This window comes from Rhipicephalus sanguineus, chromosome 6, assembly GCF_013339695.2.
Source record: "Rhipicephalus sanguineus isolate Rsan-2018 chromosome 6, BIME_Rsan_1.4, whole genome shotgun sequence".
NCBI classification, from domain to species: domain Eukaryota; kingdom Metazoa; phylum Arthropoda; class Arachnida; order Ixodida; family Ixodidae; genus Rhipicephalus; species Rhipicephalus sanguineus.
Window position 1 is genome coordinate 115,026,886 of NC_051181.1, and position 21,361 is coordinate 115,048,246.

Consider the following 21,361-nt stretch of genomic DNA (forward strand, 5'->3'; position numbering starts at 1 on the left):
GACCGAACCTGCGACCTTCGAATAACGCGTCCGATGCTCTACCACTGAGCTACGGCGGCGGTCATCCTCCCGTCCACTTTCTGGGGTATATATGTTGATTTAAACCTAAAAGTGTTAGTCAGCGCCAATCGCAGCCATGGCGGCGAGTGTGGAACACTCTTTTTTTTGCCTGTTGGCGTCACGTAGCACGTGATCTTTATACGAGTTGGCAGCTGACCAATAATCCCTCGCATACTACCTGAAGGCATTAAGTCTATTATATATATATAGCGGGAGAACTTTCTATTGAATTAAAGCATAAGCAACAAAACATTTCGTCAGTAATACTGATTTTTAATGGCATATGATAATTTTAACATGCTATACGTATAAAGCTGACAAAAAAAAAAAGGCTTTTTCAAGATGAACGTTTTGGACACATCAAGCCACAATAGCTAATAAAATTTGTAAAATACCAAATATTGTCAAACCTCGTTATAATTAATAATAACGAAATGGATGTATGGTGACAATACAATTTTTCTTCAAATTCGCTTTTTTAACAAAAATTGACCTGTCAAGAGATATAACCAACCAAATTCGTCTCTGAAATATGAAAAGCCCCATGCTTTCATGTCGAACATATTACTTTCCACAGTCTTGATCGGCATTTTAAGTTTTGTACCTTATTTTAAACATTAAAGTAAAGGGCAATACATGGGTAAAACAAACAGACATAAAGCAATTTCGGTTCTTGCTTCAAGTTCATTATTACGGGGTCAAGTGTGTATTCTATGGAAAATGCTTACATTGCACTGAAAAAAAGTAGAAATAAAAATATTGTCACATTGTTGTGATGGTGAAGAATGGAATAAACCACAGCGTTAGTTAAAGAAAACCCTATTGGTCAAAAATGCGCCCAGGAGAAGAATCAACACGGCAACAGTGGTGAGCACAGCCACTGGTAATCTAAAATTTGACCTACGGGTATGGTAAGCAAATGGTAAGGAGATCGTTACACAAATATCCTCTCCTCATAAAGTTTATGCAATAGCCACTTCAGACTATTGCTTTTAAACACTTCCTCCTATGTGAAAACACAACAGGGCCCACAACACAGAACTATTACAGAGGATGGTGTTTCCCCTTAAAAGCTGCAAGAACTTACCTGAATGGCATCTATACATGAAGAAACCAGATTGAAGGACGCTGTGGGGCGAGCCACACCGAGCCGCACTGGAGCTATCAGGGCATCGGCTGCCTCACACAATTCTTCTACTGACAACGTCACTAGAGACTGGAACACTCGTCGGCACTTCATCAGTGGCTGCGTTGTGCCAGACATGCTGCAAACAACAAGGGGCAACACTTTGAGCCAAAATGAAACACGATGTAATTAAATACCGCAGGGACAGGAAATGACAGTTATGTGCCTACCTGGCAAGTGGCGAACTGGAAAGGGAGAAGTGGGAGAGAAGATAGCACACCTTTTGTGAGGTACAGTGAACCCTTGATAACTTTGAACTCCGATATCTCGAAATAACCGTTAAGTCAATGTTGCTCATAATATGATTATGAGAGACTCCGTAGCAGAGGCCTCTGGAAATTTCGACCACCTGGGGTTCTTTAACATGCACCTAAATGTAAGCACATGGGCTTTTAGCATCTTGTCTCCATAGAAGCGTGGCGCCGCAACCAGGATTCGATTCCACGACCTTCGTGACAGCAGTCAAGCACCAAAAACACTGGATCATTGCAGTGGGCGGTCTTGCTCCTGCTTATTCTTTTCCACTTCAATCAAACGCTTGCACTTGCCGGGCTGGTGTGGCTCACAGGAGCAAGCCAATCAGCTGATGCGACAATGCACACACACACAGATGCACAATGAGCGAGTGTTTTTTCGTTTGGTAAATAAAGCGCAGACTTCACAGACTTTCAGTTACTAACTTAACTGTAGATTAATGGGTATTGCAGTAGACGCAATCAGGTCTAGTGGCCATGCATGTACCAGCGCAAGATGAGATGTGTACCACTTCCACACCAGCAGTGTCAAAGCATACTGAACCCCCCCATAATAGGTCATGGTACTAGCGAAATTTCCTCGATACCAACTAGCCCAACTCTCTGCCTTAACTGGAACCACACCAGTGAAATTGGTTGCCCGGTGCAGATGCAAGTGAACTGATCGACTTAAAACATTGCCTGCACCATTCCAGAAAGGCTTCACACGGTTTATGCATGCCCTGCAGACTATCTTGGCAATTTCACTGACCTCCAGACTCCCTTAAGTTTTGAAATTCTCTCTGTTCTTTACAACTTTGAGTTGAAGGGGTTTAACCGTACTTTTACTTGCTTCACTAACGATAATTTACCCTTAGCCAACAATCTTCAGCACCAAATAGCTTTTGAATTAGAGGTACACCAACTACCACATAAACTACAAAAGTAAATGTAACCTAATTCTCAAAACACAAGTGAAAGTGACCATTTTAAAGGAACATCCTTTCAATGACATAATTCAAACTGGTGCATAAGATGTCAGACTTCTGTCAAGGCAAAGACTGATAAAAGGCTGCCACACAACATAAAAAAGAAAAATAAAAGCCACACACTTCAGCAAGAAAGGCATCAAACATACTCCATGTGACTACTGTCCTCACCTCTTTTTGCGGCTTGTATTGGGGGCCATTTCCGCGGACAGGATCACAAAAATGCGCGTAACACTGCGCACAAAGCGATGGGCGACTTTCCGGGCTTCAGCTGCCCTGCCAGGAATGTTTTCGTTTTGGATCTCTCGCACGAGAGTGGTAAGCAGAGTGTCCAGCATCTGCAATAATCATTAGGGACCCCTGAGAACTACAGTTTTGAAGGGATGTTCTACATGTAAGGTTGCACTTTAATTACCTTTGAACCAAGAAAAAACTGAAAACAATGGAGAGAAAAGAGAAAAGCAAGGTGAAGTGACAAGCTCGAAAACAATACCTACTGTGTGACTGGTTTCAACATACAATACACAGGAAGTGTGATTGTGACAAATGTTCCTGTCCAAAAGGTCTAAGGTTATTTCGTCACAACTGAGTCTGCCAGCTCTTCGAGGACGATACTCCAAGCGCCGCAAATATGCGACGCAAAGGAGTGGTCGCCATCCACAATCTTACCACAATAGCGTTGCTGGCAACCAAGGCTTCAGTGGCTACGGCAAACTTGTTTCATACTCAATTTTACTCGACACACGCGAGCTGCATGGGCTCAATCTATGATAGCGTCAATAGAGATTGGGATCAAAGCTGCGACAAGCAGTAGTTTCATCTTTACCGCATGCCTTGAGAACTGTGCAGTCACCATCTATGATTGTGCATTAGCGAGCCAGGTTTGTTCAGCAGCAAATGCGCTGCTCAGCAGCTTCGTTTCCACTCTGGATGTAGACCGTGCGTGCCTTCACAACTGCATAGACGCTAGGATCATGTCTTTAGCGACCACGGTTCGTCCACAGCGGAGGCGGCACTCGGTAGCAATGCACGCATAATGTCACAAAAATCAAACATAATGGAAGCTGTTGAAGCTGAAGAGCCTCAGCCACGGTCTGCATGCTGGCATAAAACTCGCTTGCTACATTGTGATGGACAAACAATCAGGTGCCGGCCATTTTTCTAGCGAAAAAAATTATCGTCGCATGCGCGTGGTGGTGGTGATGGCAGTACATAATAAAGGATTGGTTCAGATCATGTTTCGGCTTAAGACACAGAAGTCTTGAGTCACACTGTTAACAATGTCGCGAATGACAAAAAGTGCGGCTTTAGCACTGCTCTCATGCAAAATAAATACTGGATTTATGTATTCATCAAGAAAATGAAAATGCATTGGTGTAACAGACACTTGTTTTTTTGATAATTTTAATAATTCGGCATTCAGTCAATTCAAACATATTTTTTTCTGGTCCCATGAAATTTGAATTAACGAGCTTTTACTGTATTACTATACTAGCACCAGATGTCAGGCCTGTCCAGATCATTCAATCTTCTTTCCAAGTTCGCAGGAGTCAAATAAGCGAAAGAATGAGCAAACTTCTTGATGGGCCACTTCATGCATTTCCTGTATTCAAAAGCCAGAAGCGGCCATCCTCACCTCAATGCTACACTTGACGAGCAGGCAGTGCACGAACTTGTCGAGCAGGGCAGTGCCATTTTGCGCCACCAGGTGAGGCTGCTGGTCTTCGGGCACAGAGCCACCGGAAGCCAAGCGGGAGGCAACAGATTCGTCTTCCTTGTAACCAGCCATGATGGTGGTCTTGATGGCATTCCAGTCATTGAGGAGCCTCTCCAGGGCACGTCTGGAGAACCGCGGAGGCTCCAAGTCATGGTCCGGCATGTCTGGCTCTGCTGAAAAACGTGGCAAGAAGTACGTTAGTCAAGACTACACATTATAATGCGAAAGCCACTATGACCGCCACCGTGAGGAGCCTAAATGCACTCACACGCTCATCTCTCCCCACCCCCTATTTAGTGCCTGCAAAGAGGCATATGGAGGGATAAGAGGGTTACCGACATTGCCTCCTGTATGACACTGTATCTGTGTGAGGCGACACCCCTAAATTAGGGCCTATAGCAAAGATGTCGAATATATAAAACAGCGGGTGCTTAGCTCGTCCCTTTCTTTTATTAAGGTAGATCACACCTTCGAGAAAAAATTTTGCAGTTGCAGTCCAAAAGTTATAATTATGGTTTTGGCTTGTAGGGATTAGGTGAATTTAAACATTAAAATGATAAACTTGTAAAAATGTAAAAAACAAAATACCGTGTTTACTCGATTGTAACGCGACCATGATTGTAACACGAGTGCTGACTTTTCATTGCGTCCAGCAAGAAAAAAATAGAATTACGGTATTCGATTGCAACGCGAAAGTGGCAAAAATCTGGACAAAAAACTCGCGTTACATTCGAGTAAATACGGTATCTAAAAATCTAAGTGCACCAAAATATGCATGTTGCAGCAACAGTCATAAGTACCAAATGGTAGGCGCGATTCAAACGCAACTTGGCAGGTACGTAGTGAGGACAATATCCTTTGCATCTAACCTCCACTATCACGAGATCTCTATGCTAAGGTACGTTATTATAAAAAGACTGATAAAGTTTGGCAGGTTTGTTTGCACATAGTTGGCCATAGAACAAAAAGTTAACGCTAATTTTCAATCATTCTACTTGAATGCACACCTATAAAGAAATAGCATGCAAAACTGTGTGAAAATATTTATTAGAAGGAAAGTTATCACTTTTCACCTAACTGTAGGATGCAAAAATCATGTTTTGAGAAAAATGGCTTTAAAGATTTGAACCGAACGTCCATGTAATAAAGAAACATTCAATATGTCTAAAATTCACCAGGCTCAGAGCATGGAACCTCCTCTGCAGCGGCACAATCTCCTTCTGAGTGAGCTGAAGCACGTATTTATTTTTTTTCTAGCTCGTTTTGAGTGTCCAGCTGACTCATCTACATGCTCCACAGTGGGTCCACGCTTGATATATTGATTCCATAACTTGTGTTGATGCTTTTTTTCATCCTATACTTCACCATATTTCATGAAGTACTATAACTTTCTTTTTGAAAGGCCAGAACTAAATCTGGGAGCCCGAAATGGTGTACGAAAGAGCACAGACAGAGCTTCGCTGAGAAAAGGGCTGTCATAATCGCTGTTGGCGGCGGGCTTGACCACGGTAACAAAGTTTATATAACAGTTCAGCGCGCCAACCCACCGAACGCCTGCAGCGCGACTACCGGCGTGTCCGACAGCACAATGATCGCAACTACGATCGCAGGCACATGACTTCTTAGTCGGCGGGCACGATGCGAAATTGTAAACACTGTGTAGAGTTCAGAAAGTGCCACGAGTGATAACGAAAAGCAAAACAGTGCACACAAAGGCTGGCTGCATGGCAGCAGCAAAGAACGAAGCAAGCGCTCGCACTAGTTGCAGCAGACGATGCACGGAGCAACCGCCGGAGAAGGCTACCGTGTCATCGCGCGCAGCAACCAATAGCAGCCGCGTGTTTCTCCACTCCCTCAAAGAGCGCGCACTTAGTCCAATTACAGCTCACGTCGAGACGTGGGAAACTCAAACCCCTGCGAGCCCCCCAATCATAAGCGAATCATGCTTTGGCCACGCGGTAAAAAAATACGGAGGAATTCGCAAACAGAACAAAACCAAGACGGCGCCGATCGGTTGAACGACGTGGGAGCGGTGCTCGCTCAAAGTTGGGCTTGTTTCGGCGCTTGTTTGATCGGCGCAGCAGCTGCCGCTGCTTGTTATTACCCGATCTGATGTACTTTTACGATGTATTTGGCGTTCATAATTACAGAAAAGGTAATTTATAATACGTACAGCCCAAATATACGGTTTTTCGATTTTTAAAGGGCGCGTCCCTCTTAAACAACAGTGCCGCAGCCATGTAGTGGAAATTTTTAAATAAATCGAAAACATCAGGCCCCACAAGCTTTAGAATGCGCTCAGACAACTTAGCACTACATAATATGTATACGAAGAGACATTTATGACTAGATGGCAGGTGTTGTGGAATCCGAAAGCTTCAGTTTCGGTTTCGCATGCATCTAGGAGGGGTTGGAAAAATGATCGTAACTTTCGAACAGCTCAAGATACCACATAATTCTTTTTGCTAAATATTCTTGAATATAGAGGGAGCTTGAAACTGTTAAAAAAAAATATTTCTTTTTTCAGAAAGTGCGTTTCTTAAAGTGGTGACCTACTTAAGAAAGGGTGAAATAGCCAGAAAGATTCATTCTACAGTAGACTCTCAATAAACGAAAATCTCTTAAATGAAATTGCTGCTTAAATGGAACAACTGCCTCTAACATGATTGGTTTTGTGCTTGAATTCTGCACCCCTTTTCATCTCTCAGTAAACGAAACTCCTGTTAAATGAAACATATTTTCCTGGTCCCTTCAGCTTTCGTTTAACAGGAGTCTACTGTACTTTCCTCGATCTCACTGCAGTTCATGCTTAGTGTTAAAACTGTAACGCCAAAGTTCTTTTGAGTCTTCAAAGCGTTCCCTTACATAATGCTTCTGAAGTTACAGTGGCGCCCAATACACAAAACATACGCATTACCACAGGAATCGCTTACTTTGTCTGCAGCCTACATTTCCAACCGAAAATTACAGCCAAGGGTTCCAGGTAAGAATGCCACCTTACCCATTTCAGAGTTTGAGATCTTTCGAGGGGCACTGGAGCGAGATCTGGACGGACGATACTGGCGCTGCTCCACCAGTTGCCTGCCAACTGTCTGTACGAGGAACAGCAGGATGTTTTCGCCCCTGCAGCAAGAAAGTTGGCAATGCTCAAAAAGAATAGTTTCATGACAAAAAAAAAATAATAAAGAAGAAGGCACTTGTGAAGAGAGCACAAGTGAAAAGAAGGTGTACACCAGGAAGAAAACAGCAGAAAATTTTTGACAGAAGACAAGACGACGAAGGGACGACAACGCCTTGCGTTCCGTGAAAAATTTTGCACAATTTTTTTCCTGTTGCAACCGTGAACACTACTAGCCCAAGCTTCAAACATAGCAAGGTGTACACATATGAGTTAAATGACACAATGTACAAAGTGTGGTGAAAACCATGACAGCCATGCAAGAATTTCTTGCTTTTGTTGCACCCCCATAATTATTGTGGTGCAACAAATTAAGTTGGTTTATAACAAATACACATAATTACGACCCAGACTCAAACGTAGGGCCTCCAGCATGAAAACCTAATACTTTTAACGATGAAGCCACGGATGCAAGTGTCAATGGGGTGAATAGAACACCATTAAGAGGGGAGGCTACCATCAGATACCAACTTTTTTGTTTATTGAGATATCTTAATGAACCTTTCAGGATAGACTCATAGCAAAATCATTAGAAGAACTACAAAATTTCATGAAGTTATATTCACTGGTTCTCAAGTTACGGCGGTATGTCAGAATAGTGCACATGGCTCTCTTATCCCAGGCCTGGAGAACTTTCAAAAGGTGCTGGGACTGTGAAATTAACTATGATGATTCCCACATTGATACTTCAGGGGGAGACAGAGCCCTTTTTTTGAATTTCCTTGCTGAAAAGTTTTAGCAGACGATTGAATTTAGTGTTGGTGATTAGGATATTATCAATCAAATTATGATTAAATATAATAAACAACAGACACAATATATTGAAAAAATGGGCTTGTCTCCCCCTCAGGAACTAGGTATGAGTGAATGCCACTTTTTTGGTTTGAAATGAAGAGGAATAGCAGTAGGGTGCAAGTTATAAGTGGTGCAATACATTACAATTTAAAGATTACTACACTGAGTGCATATAAGCCCATATAACACGCTTTTAAACTTTAAAAAATATGTACATTCAACCTTGAAGTGTGGCTTCGCGGCAGTGCAGATTTCCCCTGAATGGGTTGTTTCATGGCACAGCAACCAGATGCTGCAGTGTAACCACCTTTACAGGGAGTTGCAACCAGACGCTGCAGTGTAACCACCTTTACAAGGAGTTATGTGCGGTCAAATGCATAGGTCGGCAAAAAATGTGGAGCTCACTCAGACTCACTCACGAAGCATATCTTACCCTCAGGGCTCACTCGGACTCAGACTCACCAAACGTTTCCTCATCCGGACTCACTCGGACTCAGACTCACTATAATTTTTCTCAACCGGACTCACTCAGACTCAGACTCACCAAAATTTTATTCACTCGAACTAACCCAGACTCAGACTCATGGCTCGATCTGAGTCTGAGTGAGTCGACTCATGAGTCCGTTAGCATTTAATTATCCTTTTTCTACCATAATGTCAATGCTCTTTAACGCGAATATCTTGCATAATCGATGCGCCACTTAGCACCTTTTGATACCGTACCTTCAAATACGAGTTATCTGAGTTTGCAGTTCAATAAGGACGTTTTTACTGAAAGTCATGACTGACACGAGGTATTTTTATCAGTAACTTCCCGTGAAAAAGATTGCGGGGGAGATCAAGGCACATCCTCCCCGTCTCCCTCCTCAACTCACGCCTCTGATCAATAAATATTGAGCTGACGTATGAACGGAAGCGCGTTGAAGTATGCGGGAGTATACGGCAGTATAAACGTGAGCTGACATAGGGCTGATAGTAATGCTAAAGTTGAGTAGATAGGACCATAGTTCGGCAGAAAATGTGTAGCTCACTCAGACTCGCTCATGCAATATATTTTGCCCTTAGGGCTCACTCGAACTCAGACTCACCAAAATTTTCCTCAACGGGTCTCACTCGGACTCAGACTCACCAAAATATTTCCCAACCGAACTCACTCGGACTCAGACTCAAAAAAAACTTTACTCACCCGGACTCACTCAGACTCAGACTCACGTCTCGATATGAGTCTGAGTGAGTCTGAGTGAGTCGACTCATGAGTGAGTTTGCCGACCTATGGTCAAATGTATACATATATTCGTTCATTTCGAATACTTCGAAATTTCGAATAATCTAAATTCGTATTGAAGCGAATTCGAATACTGTAATATTCGTTCGAATATTCGAAGCACCCAAATATTCGCCCATCCCTACTTAGCAGTTTATTCAAGACACGAATGGGCAGATGTAAATTCATCTCCCTGCTTCACTCAAGCTCACTGGTAAATTTCGACTGTGATGCGCTTCATCATTCACCCGATTGCCAACACGGTTATCTGCGAGGCTTCTATTTTTTCAGATTATTCACGAGAGCTTGCGGCGATACCACGCACGGCTCCAAGCACGCCTAAATTGCAGGAACAGTGCTTTATTTCACCTCCAAGTGCTCGGCCGCGGAGTCCGGGAAGTCGGCACGCGATGTGCTGGGTGGCGGCATTCGGTGACGTGCGCAATATCCCTAGGTGCGGCGATGAAAAAACGGTGCGCAACGTGTTTGGTCGTTTGGTCTCGCATTTCGGGACACCGACGCGTGGCCGCTGCGCGACGAGCTTGGCTGTGGGGTCCGCTGCCGATGCGTAAAATGACCATCCACAGTTCCGAGGAGCTGGTGGGCGATGAGCTTCATTGCTTACGAAGAAGCACACTGCCGCGGGTCTGCTAACGCGTTGTTCTTGCCCGCAAAGTTCAAGGTTCATCTCGCACACCGGCGCTGTGAGCGGAGTTAGGCCTAGCGATGACTTCGAGAAGTAGACGCGCCAGCCGCGGTGCCCGATGTTTGTTTCAAAGTACGTAATGCGTGGTCGCGAGTACAAGGAGTCGTCTCGCAATTATCTTCGTCACGACATCCGGAGTGTCGATAAGCAAAACCTCCAACTGCTGATCCGACGAGTCAACGCTACAGGGTCTGTCCGAGACGTGCGCTTACGATGTTCGCTACGAGTGCGGCGCGCCATCGTAATCTGATGGAGCTTCCGCTTGCAGCTCCAAACAAACGTAGTTATACAGTCGATCCCGGATATATCGAACTCAGATATATCGAATTATTGGCTATATCGTACAGTTGAGAAATCCCCTTGAATTTCCCATGCAAAAGTATGGGGCTGGTGTGCACGTATATCGAACTCCCGCACAGCGAAACATCTGCTATATCGAACGCTGCCCAGAAAGTGCATTTTTCCTAACAAATATTCATAATTTTTCGGCCGCATTCTTATAAGTTCCAGTCCCACGTAGCGCGCAGGTGACGAAATTGCGTTGCTCTAGTTCGTTGCGCAGCGCTTGTCAGTTCACCGGTATATTTGACGCGCGATCCACAGGTTTTAATGCATGGGCTAGTGTTTTTCAAAGGGGCTGATTGCCGAGGGCACCAAAATGAGAATTCGAAGTGACTTGGCAGCCTCAGTGACTGGCAGCCGTAGGAAGGGAATGTTTGCATTCCCTTCCTACGATGGCATACGGGCCCGCAAAGCATGGCCTTCGAGATCCGCAACCTCGTGACGTATTTCTAGTGTTTTCGGTTTTAAAATGCAGATCTTAGAGGCTACGCTTTTTTTCGCATTTCTCGCCAAAGTAGCGGCTGCCTTCTACAAAGCCACGAGTGCCATCGGTATCGCCAACATGTCGACGGTGGAGAAATGTTTCTTCGTGCAACGCTCCGTTCTTCATAAATCGTCATTCAAGAGTATTGTCCCGCTCGTAGCGATAAAAATGATGACTGGTGCTTGGAACAACGTCAAGTAAAGCACCATCGTGCACTGTTTCCTTACGGGCCTTGGTGCCAGGTGACGACTTTGAGCGCGTCATGACCGCCGACTACGGCGTACGGCGCGTCAGTGAATTTTACGACTTAAAATTAGCGTTTCCGGGCGCCGTATCGGATGGGAGCACAGCGAGTGACTTTATCGGTGCAGATAACGATGTAGCTGTTTCTGACTGCATCGATGCCGAGATCATAGCTGACGTTGCCGGTGCTGCGGAAATGGACCCATGCGGTTTGAAGATGCCAGCCGCCGCTGCCACCGCTAAACCCTTTACCGCGCTACAGAGCTCGCATCAGCGTTCAGCGTCGATCACCGCTGTTGTGGCCGAAGGTCACAACAGCGGTGATCGACTTTACTTGTCTGGAAATTGAATTTACTTATCTGGAAAGCTTCAATGATATTGACAATGGCTTAATAAATTCACGGCGCGTAAGAAGCAAGACAAGTTTATGGACTATTTGCATGCGAAATAAAGTGCGCTAACTTGCAAAAGAAGTAGTTCTCGCCTTGTTCTTTAGCATATGTGAGTGAATCGTTATGTTCGCGCTTTTTACGCTTTCGGAAAACTGTGTCGAGGCCTGCAGTGCTTTATTTAAGGGGGGACGCGGCCCTTGAAAACCGAACAATCGGGAAAAAGTCGATTTTTGAAAAACCACATTTTTGGGTTATATGTCTCATAAACTACCTATTCTGTAATTATCAGCATCTAATTCAACTGCAAAGTGCAAAAAAAATGCTATTTTCGAGGCCGCCGCGGCGTCCAAAACACGCGCAAATCCTGAAATCAAACCAAACTTCGCGCGCGTGCCATTCCCAGACCATGCGGTCGTCCCGCGCCATCTTGGTGTTGTTTTGACCGTGAATTCTTTCTCTCTTGTTTGCCGCCTTGCAAAATGGCGTCGGCGGCACGGTTGAGACGCTATTGGCGTTTTCCCACGATGCGATGCAGAGCGCTGATTGGCTAGAGCAGCGCATTCATATTTCGCGGGAGAAAGCGTGCTCGCCATTGGCTGCTGCGCTGGCAGCGGGGGCGGTCGCTCCCGGCAGCAGCGCGTCCGGCGCGCTCGTCACGTTGTTGCTCTCTGCTCCGTCCGCCTCGACAGACGTCTGCTTACGAGTCGCTTTTTGCCTTGCGCTATATTTCAGATCATTTTCACTTTTTACTTTTCGCACTAGTTCTGTGCCTTTCATCTTTGTTGTCGCGCGCGATGCCGGCAACGAAGCCTAAGACGGCGCAGAAACGCGATATGCGGGTTCTACGAGCATCGAAATTCCGCCTTTCTGCTGCGAGTACCCACTGCGAAGATGCTTGCAGCACTGTGCTGTCAGCTGCCACCAGTACAGAAGATGCACTGAGTGTTTCCGAGATCATTGGACCCAGCATGTGCTCTGAATCGGTTCCATCGAGCGTGACGCCGAGTGTTTCCGAGATCGCCGGACCCACCACTTCGTCTGCATCGGGGCCATCGAGCGTGAGTGGGCCGTCGACCATTCATGTGCGGACGCGTTTTCTAACTCGGGAAGAAATCGACGCGAATACGAAACGCCGTGACGCCGTTCGCGCTGAACTTGAAGCTACGCCAGCGACGCAGAAAAAATTTCAACTGATGGAGCCGGCTCTTGCACCTGCAGTGACAAATGATGGTGAACATTTCTCGCTCGTTCAAATGAACCTCTTCAACATCGTGCTCAACTTCACAGTGTGCAAGCAGTGCTTGAAAGGTGGTATGACTGTCCGAGAGAGCACCAAGCTTGGACTGGCGACAAAACTGGAAGTCGTGTGCTCCTCTTGCGGCACCATCGATAAGCTGTGGACATCACCGCGCAAACAGGACTCGCAGGCCTTTGACGTAAATGTCCACGCCATAGCGGCCATGAAGCAGATAGGCAAGGGGCAAACAGCCCTGAACGATTTTTGGGCAGCGATGAACGTCTCTTATAGAGGTCTGCACCACAAGACCTTTCAGAAACATTTGAAAAAGACGTTCAGGAAGCCAGAAGCCACCGCTCTGGACAAGTTTTATGCTGAATCTGCCACAGCAGTGATCACCACGTATAAAAAGATGGACCCCACCTTTAGCAAGGACGTCACCGTGGTGTACGACGGCACTTGGCACAAGCGTGGGCACACATCACACATTGGAGTGGGAGCTGTCATCGACTTCTACACGGGCCTCATATTAGATGCTGTAGTTCTGTCAAACCACTGCCTTGGATGCCAAACAGGGCCCAAACCTGGAGATGCAGCCTATGAAAGCTGGCATGAGCACCATGTTTGCCAGAAAAACACCGATGCGAAATCGGGAGGCATGGAGGTGGAAGCGGCCCTCACTCTATTCAAGAGGTCCATTTCCAAGCATGGCCTACGGTACACCACCCTCGTGTCTGACGGGGACAGCCGTACATTCTCTGCCCTCACTGAAGAGAATGTTTACGGGCTAGTGCCGATTGTCAAAGAGGAGTGTCTGAACCATGTTCAGAAAAGGATGGGGAGCGCACTTCGGAACGTTGTGCAAAAGAGTGACAAGCCACTGAGTGGGAAGGGCAAGCTTACCAAAGCCCTCATCGACAAGCTCACTGACTATTACGGTTGGGCTCTGAGAAACAACTCCAGTGATGTGACAGCAATGCAGCGTGCAGTGATGACAACATATCGGCACATCACATCGACTGACGAAGACCCTCGCCATGACCTTTGCCCAGTGGGAGCCGAGTCATGGTGCCGCCATAGAGCTGCAGAAGCGAAGGGTGAGCCACAACCCAGGCACAAGCACAACCTGCCAGACTATGTTGCTGAAGCTATGTTGCCTATCTACCAGCGACTTTCACACGAGTCTCTTCTTCAGCGCTGCTTGGGAGCCAAGACCCAGAATGCGTCAGAGCCATTCCACTCCGTTCTCTGGTCGCTGATGCCAAAAGAGCAGCACTCGTCCTTGATTGCTGTAGAAACAGGTCTGCATGAAGCGGTGCTGCGTTACAACGCCGGCTGCTGCAAAGCAACGCAAGTTATATCTGACGCCGTTGGACTTCGACCAGGGCACCTAGCCATCCAGCGAGCTGTTAAAAAATATGCCCTATGGTTGAAAAAAAATTCGAAACGACACCTAGAGAAGATGGAGGGAAGACAAAAGAGGCAAAGAGTGCACAAGGACACTTCAAGTTACTCTGCACGAGCTTTTTGAGAAAAACACATGTACTGAACTTTCAAAGCCCGTTTTCTCAGAATGGATTTTTTAGCTAGTTGTGGTGCTGAAGAAAGCGATTTCTCAAGAACTGCTCATCAGATTTGCGTGCAGTTTTTTTTATTCTATTCCTGAATGACTTTGCACGGGCGTAACAAGCTCCTTTTTTTGAAAATTGGTGCCGTTAATTTATAATAAACAATTAATTATTGATGAATCTGGTCATTACTGGCTACATCAAATTCAAAGTTGCATAAAAATTTTTTGGAGGGGAAATTTAAAAAAAAGGGCTTTGTAGCACCCTAGGATATCTATCCAGGGATGACCACAAAGAATTTCAGCTTTCTACTATGTCCTGGGATTTCTCCCGGCTCTTCCTCAGGCACACATGTGAACCACCCAGTTAGACCTCAGTAACTCGGGAACTGATCAACACAATTTCATGAAACTTTGCAGTTTCTCAAGTTTTAGTGTAGTGAACATACCCTGAAAGTTTCACCTAGATATCTCAAGAAATAAAAAAGTTCGGTCTCCGGGGTAGCCTCCCCCCTTAAGGGGGGAGGTGGGGATCGAGGCTGAAATTCTTTATTTTTTGTCGTAGAACAATGAAATTTGGCATGCTTATTGGGAAGTGCACTGAATGACTATTTACAAAGTTTCATTAAGATAGCTCGAGCAGTTTTGACATTATAAATTTTTACTTGCATCAGTGTTATACCAAACTTGCAGAAAGCCTGGCATGACAACAAAACATGGTAAAAGCCCAAAGTTGCCCTTATATTTTAGCCATAGGAATGGTTCATGCTATGACATTCTCCAAATATTTTTATTAGCCCGTTTTTTTTTTACACTGAACATTGCATCCATGCTTGCATAATGCATTCGTTATTGTCATGTCAAATTAGCTAAAGAGTAAAAAAACGAGAGAGTAATTAAAAAATATAGGAATGTCATAGCATAGAGAATTGACTAGGGAATACAATGCAACAGACCTCATGAAAATCCATCAAGCCATAGTCGTGCTACGCTTTCTGCAAGCGGGAAAGTCGGGTCAAAACACACTTCTGAGAAAACGGGCCCTAAAGTTGCACAGCCACTACATGTAAATCAAAATGCCCTGGGGCTGTAATATTTAGTGTCTTTGCTTGCAGGGGTTTTCTTATGTCCTTGATCTTTCATTTTTCTGCACTACGTGCTTTCCTTTTTCTTTATTGGTTATTTTTGTCAGCTCTTCGAAGGGTGAGCCTTCAGGTTTAATGGCCAGACTTGCATATTACAAGTCTGTGGCATGCAAATTTAGGTGTGCTGTGGCAGTTATGGCCAAGACATTGGTGGCACAGAACCTTCTGAGTAGTACTTAATGAAGCGAGTTTGGCAGATAAAAATTCGTCCACTCCTTTACACAAGTTCATTTGTCACCCCCGCCTTGATACGCTTCATCATTCACCCGGTCGTGGTAATGGTAATTGGCGAGGCTTTCATTATTTCAGTGCATTCACAAAAGCTTGCTGCGATACCATGCATGGCTTGAAGCGCGCCTAAATTACATCACCACTGAGGGCTTATTTCCCCGCGAAGTGCTCGGCCGCGGGGTTCGGGAAGTCGGTGCCCGATATGCTGGGTGGCGGCATTTGGTGGCGATGCGCAATATGCCAGGCCGCAGCGATGAAACAACGGCGTGCAATATGCTTGGCCTCGCATTTTGGGGCGCCGACGCGCGAAATTGTCGCGGTGCTTCGAGCGACCGCTGTGCGACGAACTTGGGGAGATCGAGCGGCCGTAGCCGTGGGGTCCGCGGTGCAGCGGCCGATGCGTCAAATGCCGATCAGCGATTCCGAGCTGCCAACGGGCGATATCATTAGTTGCTTGCAACAAAGCGCATTGCGGATTGTTCGCTTTCGCATGTCTGCTAGCACGATGTCCTTCCCCGCAAAGTTCGAATTCGTCGGCGCCGTGAACGTAGTTAGGCCTAGCCACGACTCCGAGCAGTAAGCACGGTCGCGGTGTGCGCTGCGGCGGTGCCCGATGTTTCAAAGTACGAGCACAAAAAGTCGTCCCGCGGTGGTCTTCGTCACGAGGTCCGAGATGCCGACGGGCAGAACTTCTAACCGCGGGTCCGACGAGTGAACGCAATACAGGACCGAGACGTGCTTCTGCGATGTTCGCGAAGAGCGCGTCGGGCTATCGCAGTCTGATGCACGAGCTTCTGGGTGCAGCTGCTAACGTGTAATTATCGTCGACCAGCGAACACAAAACGAGTACGAACGCTTCAGTAATTCGCGTGATTTTCGACAGCCGTGACCCCGCAACGCGGAAGCCGCAGACGACGCACACCGGGAGCGACCATCGGACCAATGGTGAGGCGCGCTGGAGCATCATGGCGGCCGCGGCCAATCGGGGACCTCGAAACGTCCTTTAAACGTTTGCTTTTTGTGCGCTTGTTTTTAAATGGAGGAGCCACCTGAGGCGGGGAATTTGAAGACGGAGAAATGCTCTTTCAGACGAGCCCTAGATGGTGGTGCTCGGTCGTGCCGTTACGGAGCTATAATTTTTTGAAAAACGCTTTCTTTTTTGCGATTTCCGCGATAATTTTCGCCACCTCAGTGGGCGCAACAATTTTTAATAGCACTTCTACGTGGTTTTCAGCGAAGATATTTTGGAATTAGATAGAAAAAGGGCTACAGAAACTGAAAATGTGATTTTCAGAAAATCGATTTTTTTGCCATTTTTCGCGATTGATCCCCGCGTCCCCCCTTAAACCCCTAAATACGCATATTTCGTATTTCGAATTATCGATATATCGAACTATTTCGCGGTCCCCTTCGAGTTCGATATATCCGGAATCGACTGTATTCCACGTGATCGTCGAGCGGTGAACACAGAACGAGTGCGAATGCAAACGCATCACAAAGACCGTGACTTTCCACAGCCGTGACCTCACGACGTCGTGCAAGCAGCACAGCAGCAGGCGACAATCTCCCGAAGCGTGCATCGGACCAATGGCGAGCCGCGCTGGGGCAACATGGCGGACGCGGCCAATTGGAGCCCTCGAAACGACCTTCAGACATTTGCTGTTTGTGCGCTTGTTTTTGAAGGGAGGAGCCAGCTGAGGCGGGGAATTTGAAGACAGAGAAACGCCCTTTCCGACAAGACCAAAATATCGGCGCCCTGTGGCGCGTTGCGGAGCTATGATATTTTGAAAATCAGTGTTTTTTTTTAGATTTCCGCAATAATTTTTGCCACCTTGGCAGGCGTAACAAGTTCTTTAAAGCACTTCTACGTGGTTTTCTGTGAAGATATTTTGGAATCTGATAGAAAAAGGGCTACAAAAACTGAAAATGTGATTTTCAGAAAATCTATTTTTTTTTTCCATTTTTCGCGATTTGATCCCCACGTCCCCCTTAATTTCCCGCATGCAATCTGGCTTGTTCGGATGTTTGCCGCGTTTTCATTTTTAGTCCATACTCATGGGCAACACAAACTCACTGTCACGTCTGCGTCTTGTGCTATAACGATTCGCACAATGCTTCTCCAGATGACAGATTATGCATTGTCACTGCTCGGCATTATGCTTAGGCATTCCACATTGCCTCACAATGAAGAACCCCCATTTCCCCATTTCAGCTCCATGGTCCGGAGACAGAGGCACAACAAACCTGCTGTTGGGCAAGGTGACCAGGTCGGTGTCGGTGACGAGGCGGTTGAGCAGCGTAGCACGCATCCCCTGGTGCCCTGCTAGCAAGGCACGGCACTTGCACTTCTCCCAGCAGTCACAGTAGGCCGTCGGCGAGGTGCGCTTGAGCTTGCAGTCGTGGCCCTTGTGGCAGACACGGGCACACTCCGTGCAGCAGCACAGCGATCCGACCAGGCCACAGGTGCGGCACTCAAAGATGTCCTGCATGTCCGATGACAGATATTTCAGGAAAAACTGCCCATAGCACAGCAACCACGCACGCAGGACAATACTTGCAGCCAACATCATGCAATGTACCGTAGAAACACCATTCAATGTCATTTGAGACCACATCCTGAGCAGCCAGGGTATGACACAGACAGGTTTCCCAATTTCCAAGGCAGAGGAGCAGCGAAGAAGTTTCGTTCGTCTGTTTACAGTGACCGCATTGCAAAGGTTGACATACACTGACCATTTCTGAGTGACCACTTTCGCGAGATCTCAAGTGGCTCTGCCCCAGACATGTCAAAGCATGTGGTCGACAGCATTCCAGGCACTGTTCAAAGAACACTGATGGCCATATACTTCTACTTGTTTGTTGCAGAGCCATTCAAAGCCTGCAAAATTGACGTATCCACCAACACAATCGTACAAGATGGCTGTCTTTGGTCTTGGGCAAGCGTATGAGCATGCAGTAACATGCCAACAAACTTCTTGCACCATTAAAATCACTTATTTCCTGACCAGTTCAATATATTAGAGCCCCCATTAGTCCGGCTTTTCAAATATTCACACAGAGTCAGAATTATTTTTTGGAAACTCCTAAAGGGACACAATTTCGCAATCGTAAGTTCACTGTTACTGCAACCGGACCCTCTGACCGCTAGTTCCACTTCTCCTCTACACCATGCTCCTGTCGCATTCTGAACAGAAAATGAAGGTCAAAGTTTCAGTCAAAGGTCAAAAACAAGTGAAGTAAGCTTTCTCTTTAGTGACTCTTTGCAATATTTCCAAGTGCTTGCTATAACAGGAGTTTCTTCTCTCCCTCTTCCTTTTCTCTAGTTCTGCAGCAGTGCCACCAACCTGGTTGATGTGCTCGGCACCAGTCCAGGTGAAGCTACAGGTGTCGTTGCAACAGAGCACGTGCAAGGGTGAGTCGTCGGGTGCTGAGCCGGGAGGGTAGAGCATGTTCTGGAGGGCCCTGCGCGAACCCTCGCCCCCGCTGGATCCTCCAGACTCCTGCAGCACTCGCTGTGCTGCATCCAGCAGCAGCAGTGCCGCATGGTACGCCCTCCCGCACACGGCTGTCATGAAGGGTGTGCAGCCCTGGGCATCCCTGAACACACAATTATGTAGGGAGACACATTAGTGTTATCTCATATCAGCAACGGAAAATATGAGTAGGCATTCAAACTTTAGAAGTGGCCAACCTGACAACTATGAGCAACTGCAAGGCTGGCAACTACGACTCAGCATTTTGAACTATCCTATCATGATACCTCCATTTACAAGAATGCAATGGCCTCCAAGACAGGGTGTGGTTTGAGGTCACAGAGAATGTTGTTGGCCAAAATTATACATGAATGCAATATAGAATCACTATCTTAACTGGACAGCAAATAATACCAACATGTAGCAAAAAATAAAACAATGTGACAGGAATTCAATCAGGCCGTTTATAGGAAGACCAAAGAAAAAAATATGCACCAGTGCACTATGAAATACACGACAGACACAGTGATAGATGTTGCTTTATCACGTGCGGACACTCACATTCACCTGCTTTAGACACAGTGAGAGGAATCAAGGGAAGAGACAGAAGCAGTGGTTAAAGACAGACACGAGTAGTGTTGCTTTGAACAATGCATCAAAGGGGAGGAAAAAATTTCATCCAAAATTCATTTCTTTTCCATATGTGTGTTTCGGATTCACCACAGAAGGCCTATGGCGTACCGATGTTGCCTTTACTGCGATTCTGTAAGGTAACTTGGTGCAGCTCACAAAGCTCTGGCCACAGAGTGCTCGACTTGCGCAGAACCAGGCCTGGCACCACATCGCACAGAAGAATCAGATGTTGTTTTGTTGTCTTTTTTTTGGGGGGGTGTGCTCACATGGGCTAGATTCGATACATTCTCTGACAGAAGTGGTATCGTAAACACCCTCTTGCCAACTAGAACACTACGCTCACGAGCACCAACTTATTTCAAAATTTGAAGGGCGGCTATCCTTCAACAAATGCCACTATCAAGCTTATCTGTCTAGAAAAGTGTAGTTATCTATTTGAAGCAAAGAAAAAGCGCTAATTTATTCACACTAATGCAGCATTCTGGAAGTTAAAAAAAACGTATTTGTTGTGCCACTATCTCCCAGCTCCCACCAACACAGATTTTTAGCTTCACCCTATGATGAGCAATTGATGGCAAGAAGCGTATGCTGAATTCCTAGGTCACTGACCTGGCCATCAGCAGCTCCTTCAGATGTGGCCTCAGTGCAACAGCATCACAAAGAAAGAAGAGAATTGTGAGGGCGGCATTGCGGTCACCATGCTCCCCTTTGCTCGCCTGCGGTAGTAGACCTGCACGCCGCCAAAAGAAAGACTCTATTCAATAAACGCTTGCAGTTTGTCACTGCTTAACAGAGCAAAGAGTTTGCATGTTAAGTGACATTCTTTACCCATATAAAACTTATCAAGCACCCATGTCACAAAAAAAAGGGACACAAATGTGTCAAGCTATCATAGTACAATCACTGCCACCCCCCCACCCCACCCCCTGTGCATGTGTCAAATAAATTGCAATGTTTAATCTCCAGAACCCACACATTGACAATGCACTGTGAGGGAATATCATAGTGAAGGTTTTCACATCACCCAGGCTTCTCAATACTTCCACCAAAAGCGTGGTATACACGCAGGATGTGGGGGTGCTATCAGCCCCTGTAAAGTTGTCTGCACCTCATGGCGCACGCGCGCCTCGCGGATAGGCCGTCGGGGGCAGTGGCGCTGGGCTCGTGAGCGTTGGGGTTTGCGCGTAAGCGACGGCCACGCCACCGGAGAGAAGAGAGCGAGGCCGCCGCAGCTGCCGGGCGGGAAAAAGGAAGTCTCTTGGGATTTGGCGGCTGGCGTGGACGGCGGCTCCCGCGGGGCGGTGGGTCCCGTGGGGGATGATACCGCGGCTCGTTTCCCTCGGGGCCCCTCGTAGTGGTGAGTCGTGCGTCCTCGCGACGCCGCATTCGCGGTTATTGCTTGTCTTATGCTGTCTTATGTTATGGTGTATTTTATGTCTTATGTGTCTTGAGTGTGTCTTATGTTATCCGGATATTCATTCTCATT

General features: G+C 46.4%; 1 protein-coding gene across 11 annotated transcripts in view; it reads right to left on the reverse strand.

Annotated features, from left to right (window-relative positions):
- Nucleotides 1-21,361, reverse strand: part of LOC119396219 (E3 ubiquitin-protein ligase UBR5) — a 116,607-nt gene that overhangs the window by 50,243 nt on the left and 45,003 nt on the right. For 7 of the 11 annotated variants that reach the window (XM_037663322.2, XM_049417005.1, XM_049417002.1 and 4 more), the window contains 7 exons: nt 20,485-20,605; nt 19,114-19,366; nt 18,014-18,252; nt 7,187-7,308; nt 4,105-4,358; nt 2,640-2,806; nt 1,148-1,325 (listed from right to left, as the gene is read on the reverse strand). In XM_037663322.2, coding sequence (XP_037519250.1) covers nt 1,148-1,325; nt 2,640-2,806; nt 4,105-4,358; nt 7,187-7,308; nt 18,014-18,252; nt 19,114-19,366; nt 20,485-20,605 — 1,334 coding nt within the window. The remainder of the gene's footprint in view (nt 1-1,147; nt 1,326-2,639; nt 2,807-4,104; nt 4,359-7,186; nt 7,309-18,013; nt 18,253-19,113; nt 19,367-20,484; nt 20,606-21,361) is intronic. The other 4 variants (XM_037663328.1, XM_049417006.1, XM_049417004.1 and 1 more) reach the window with 1 other exon arrangement.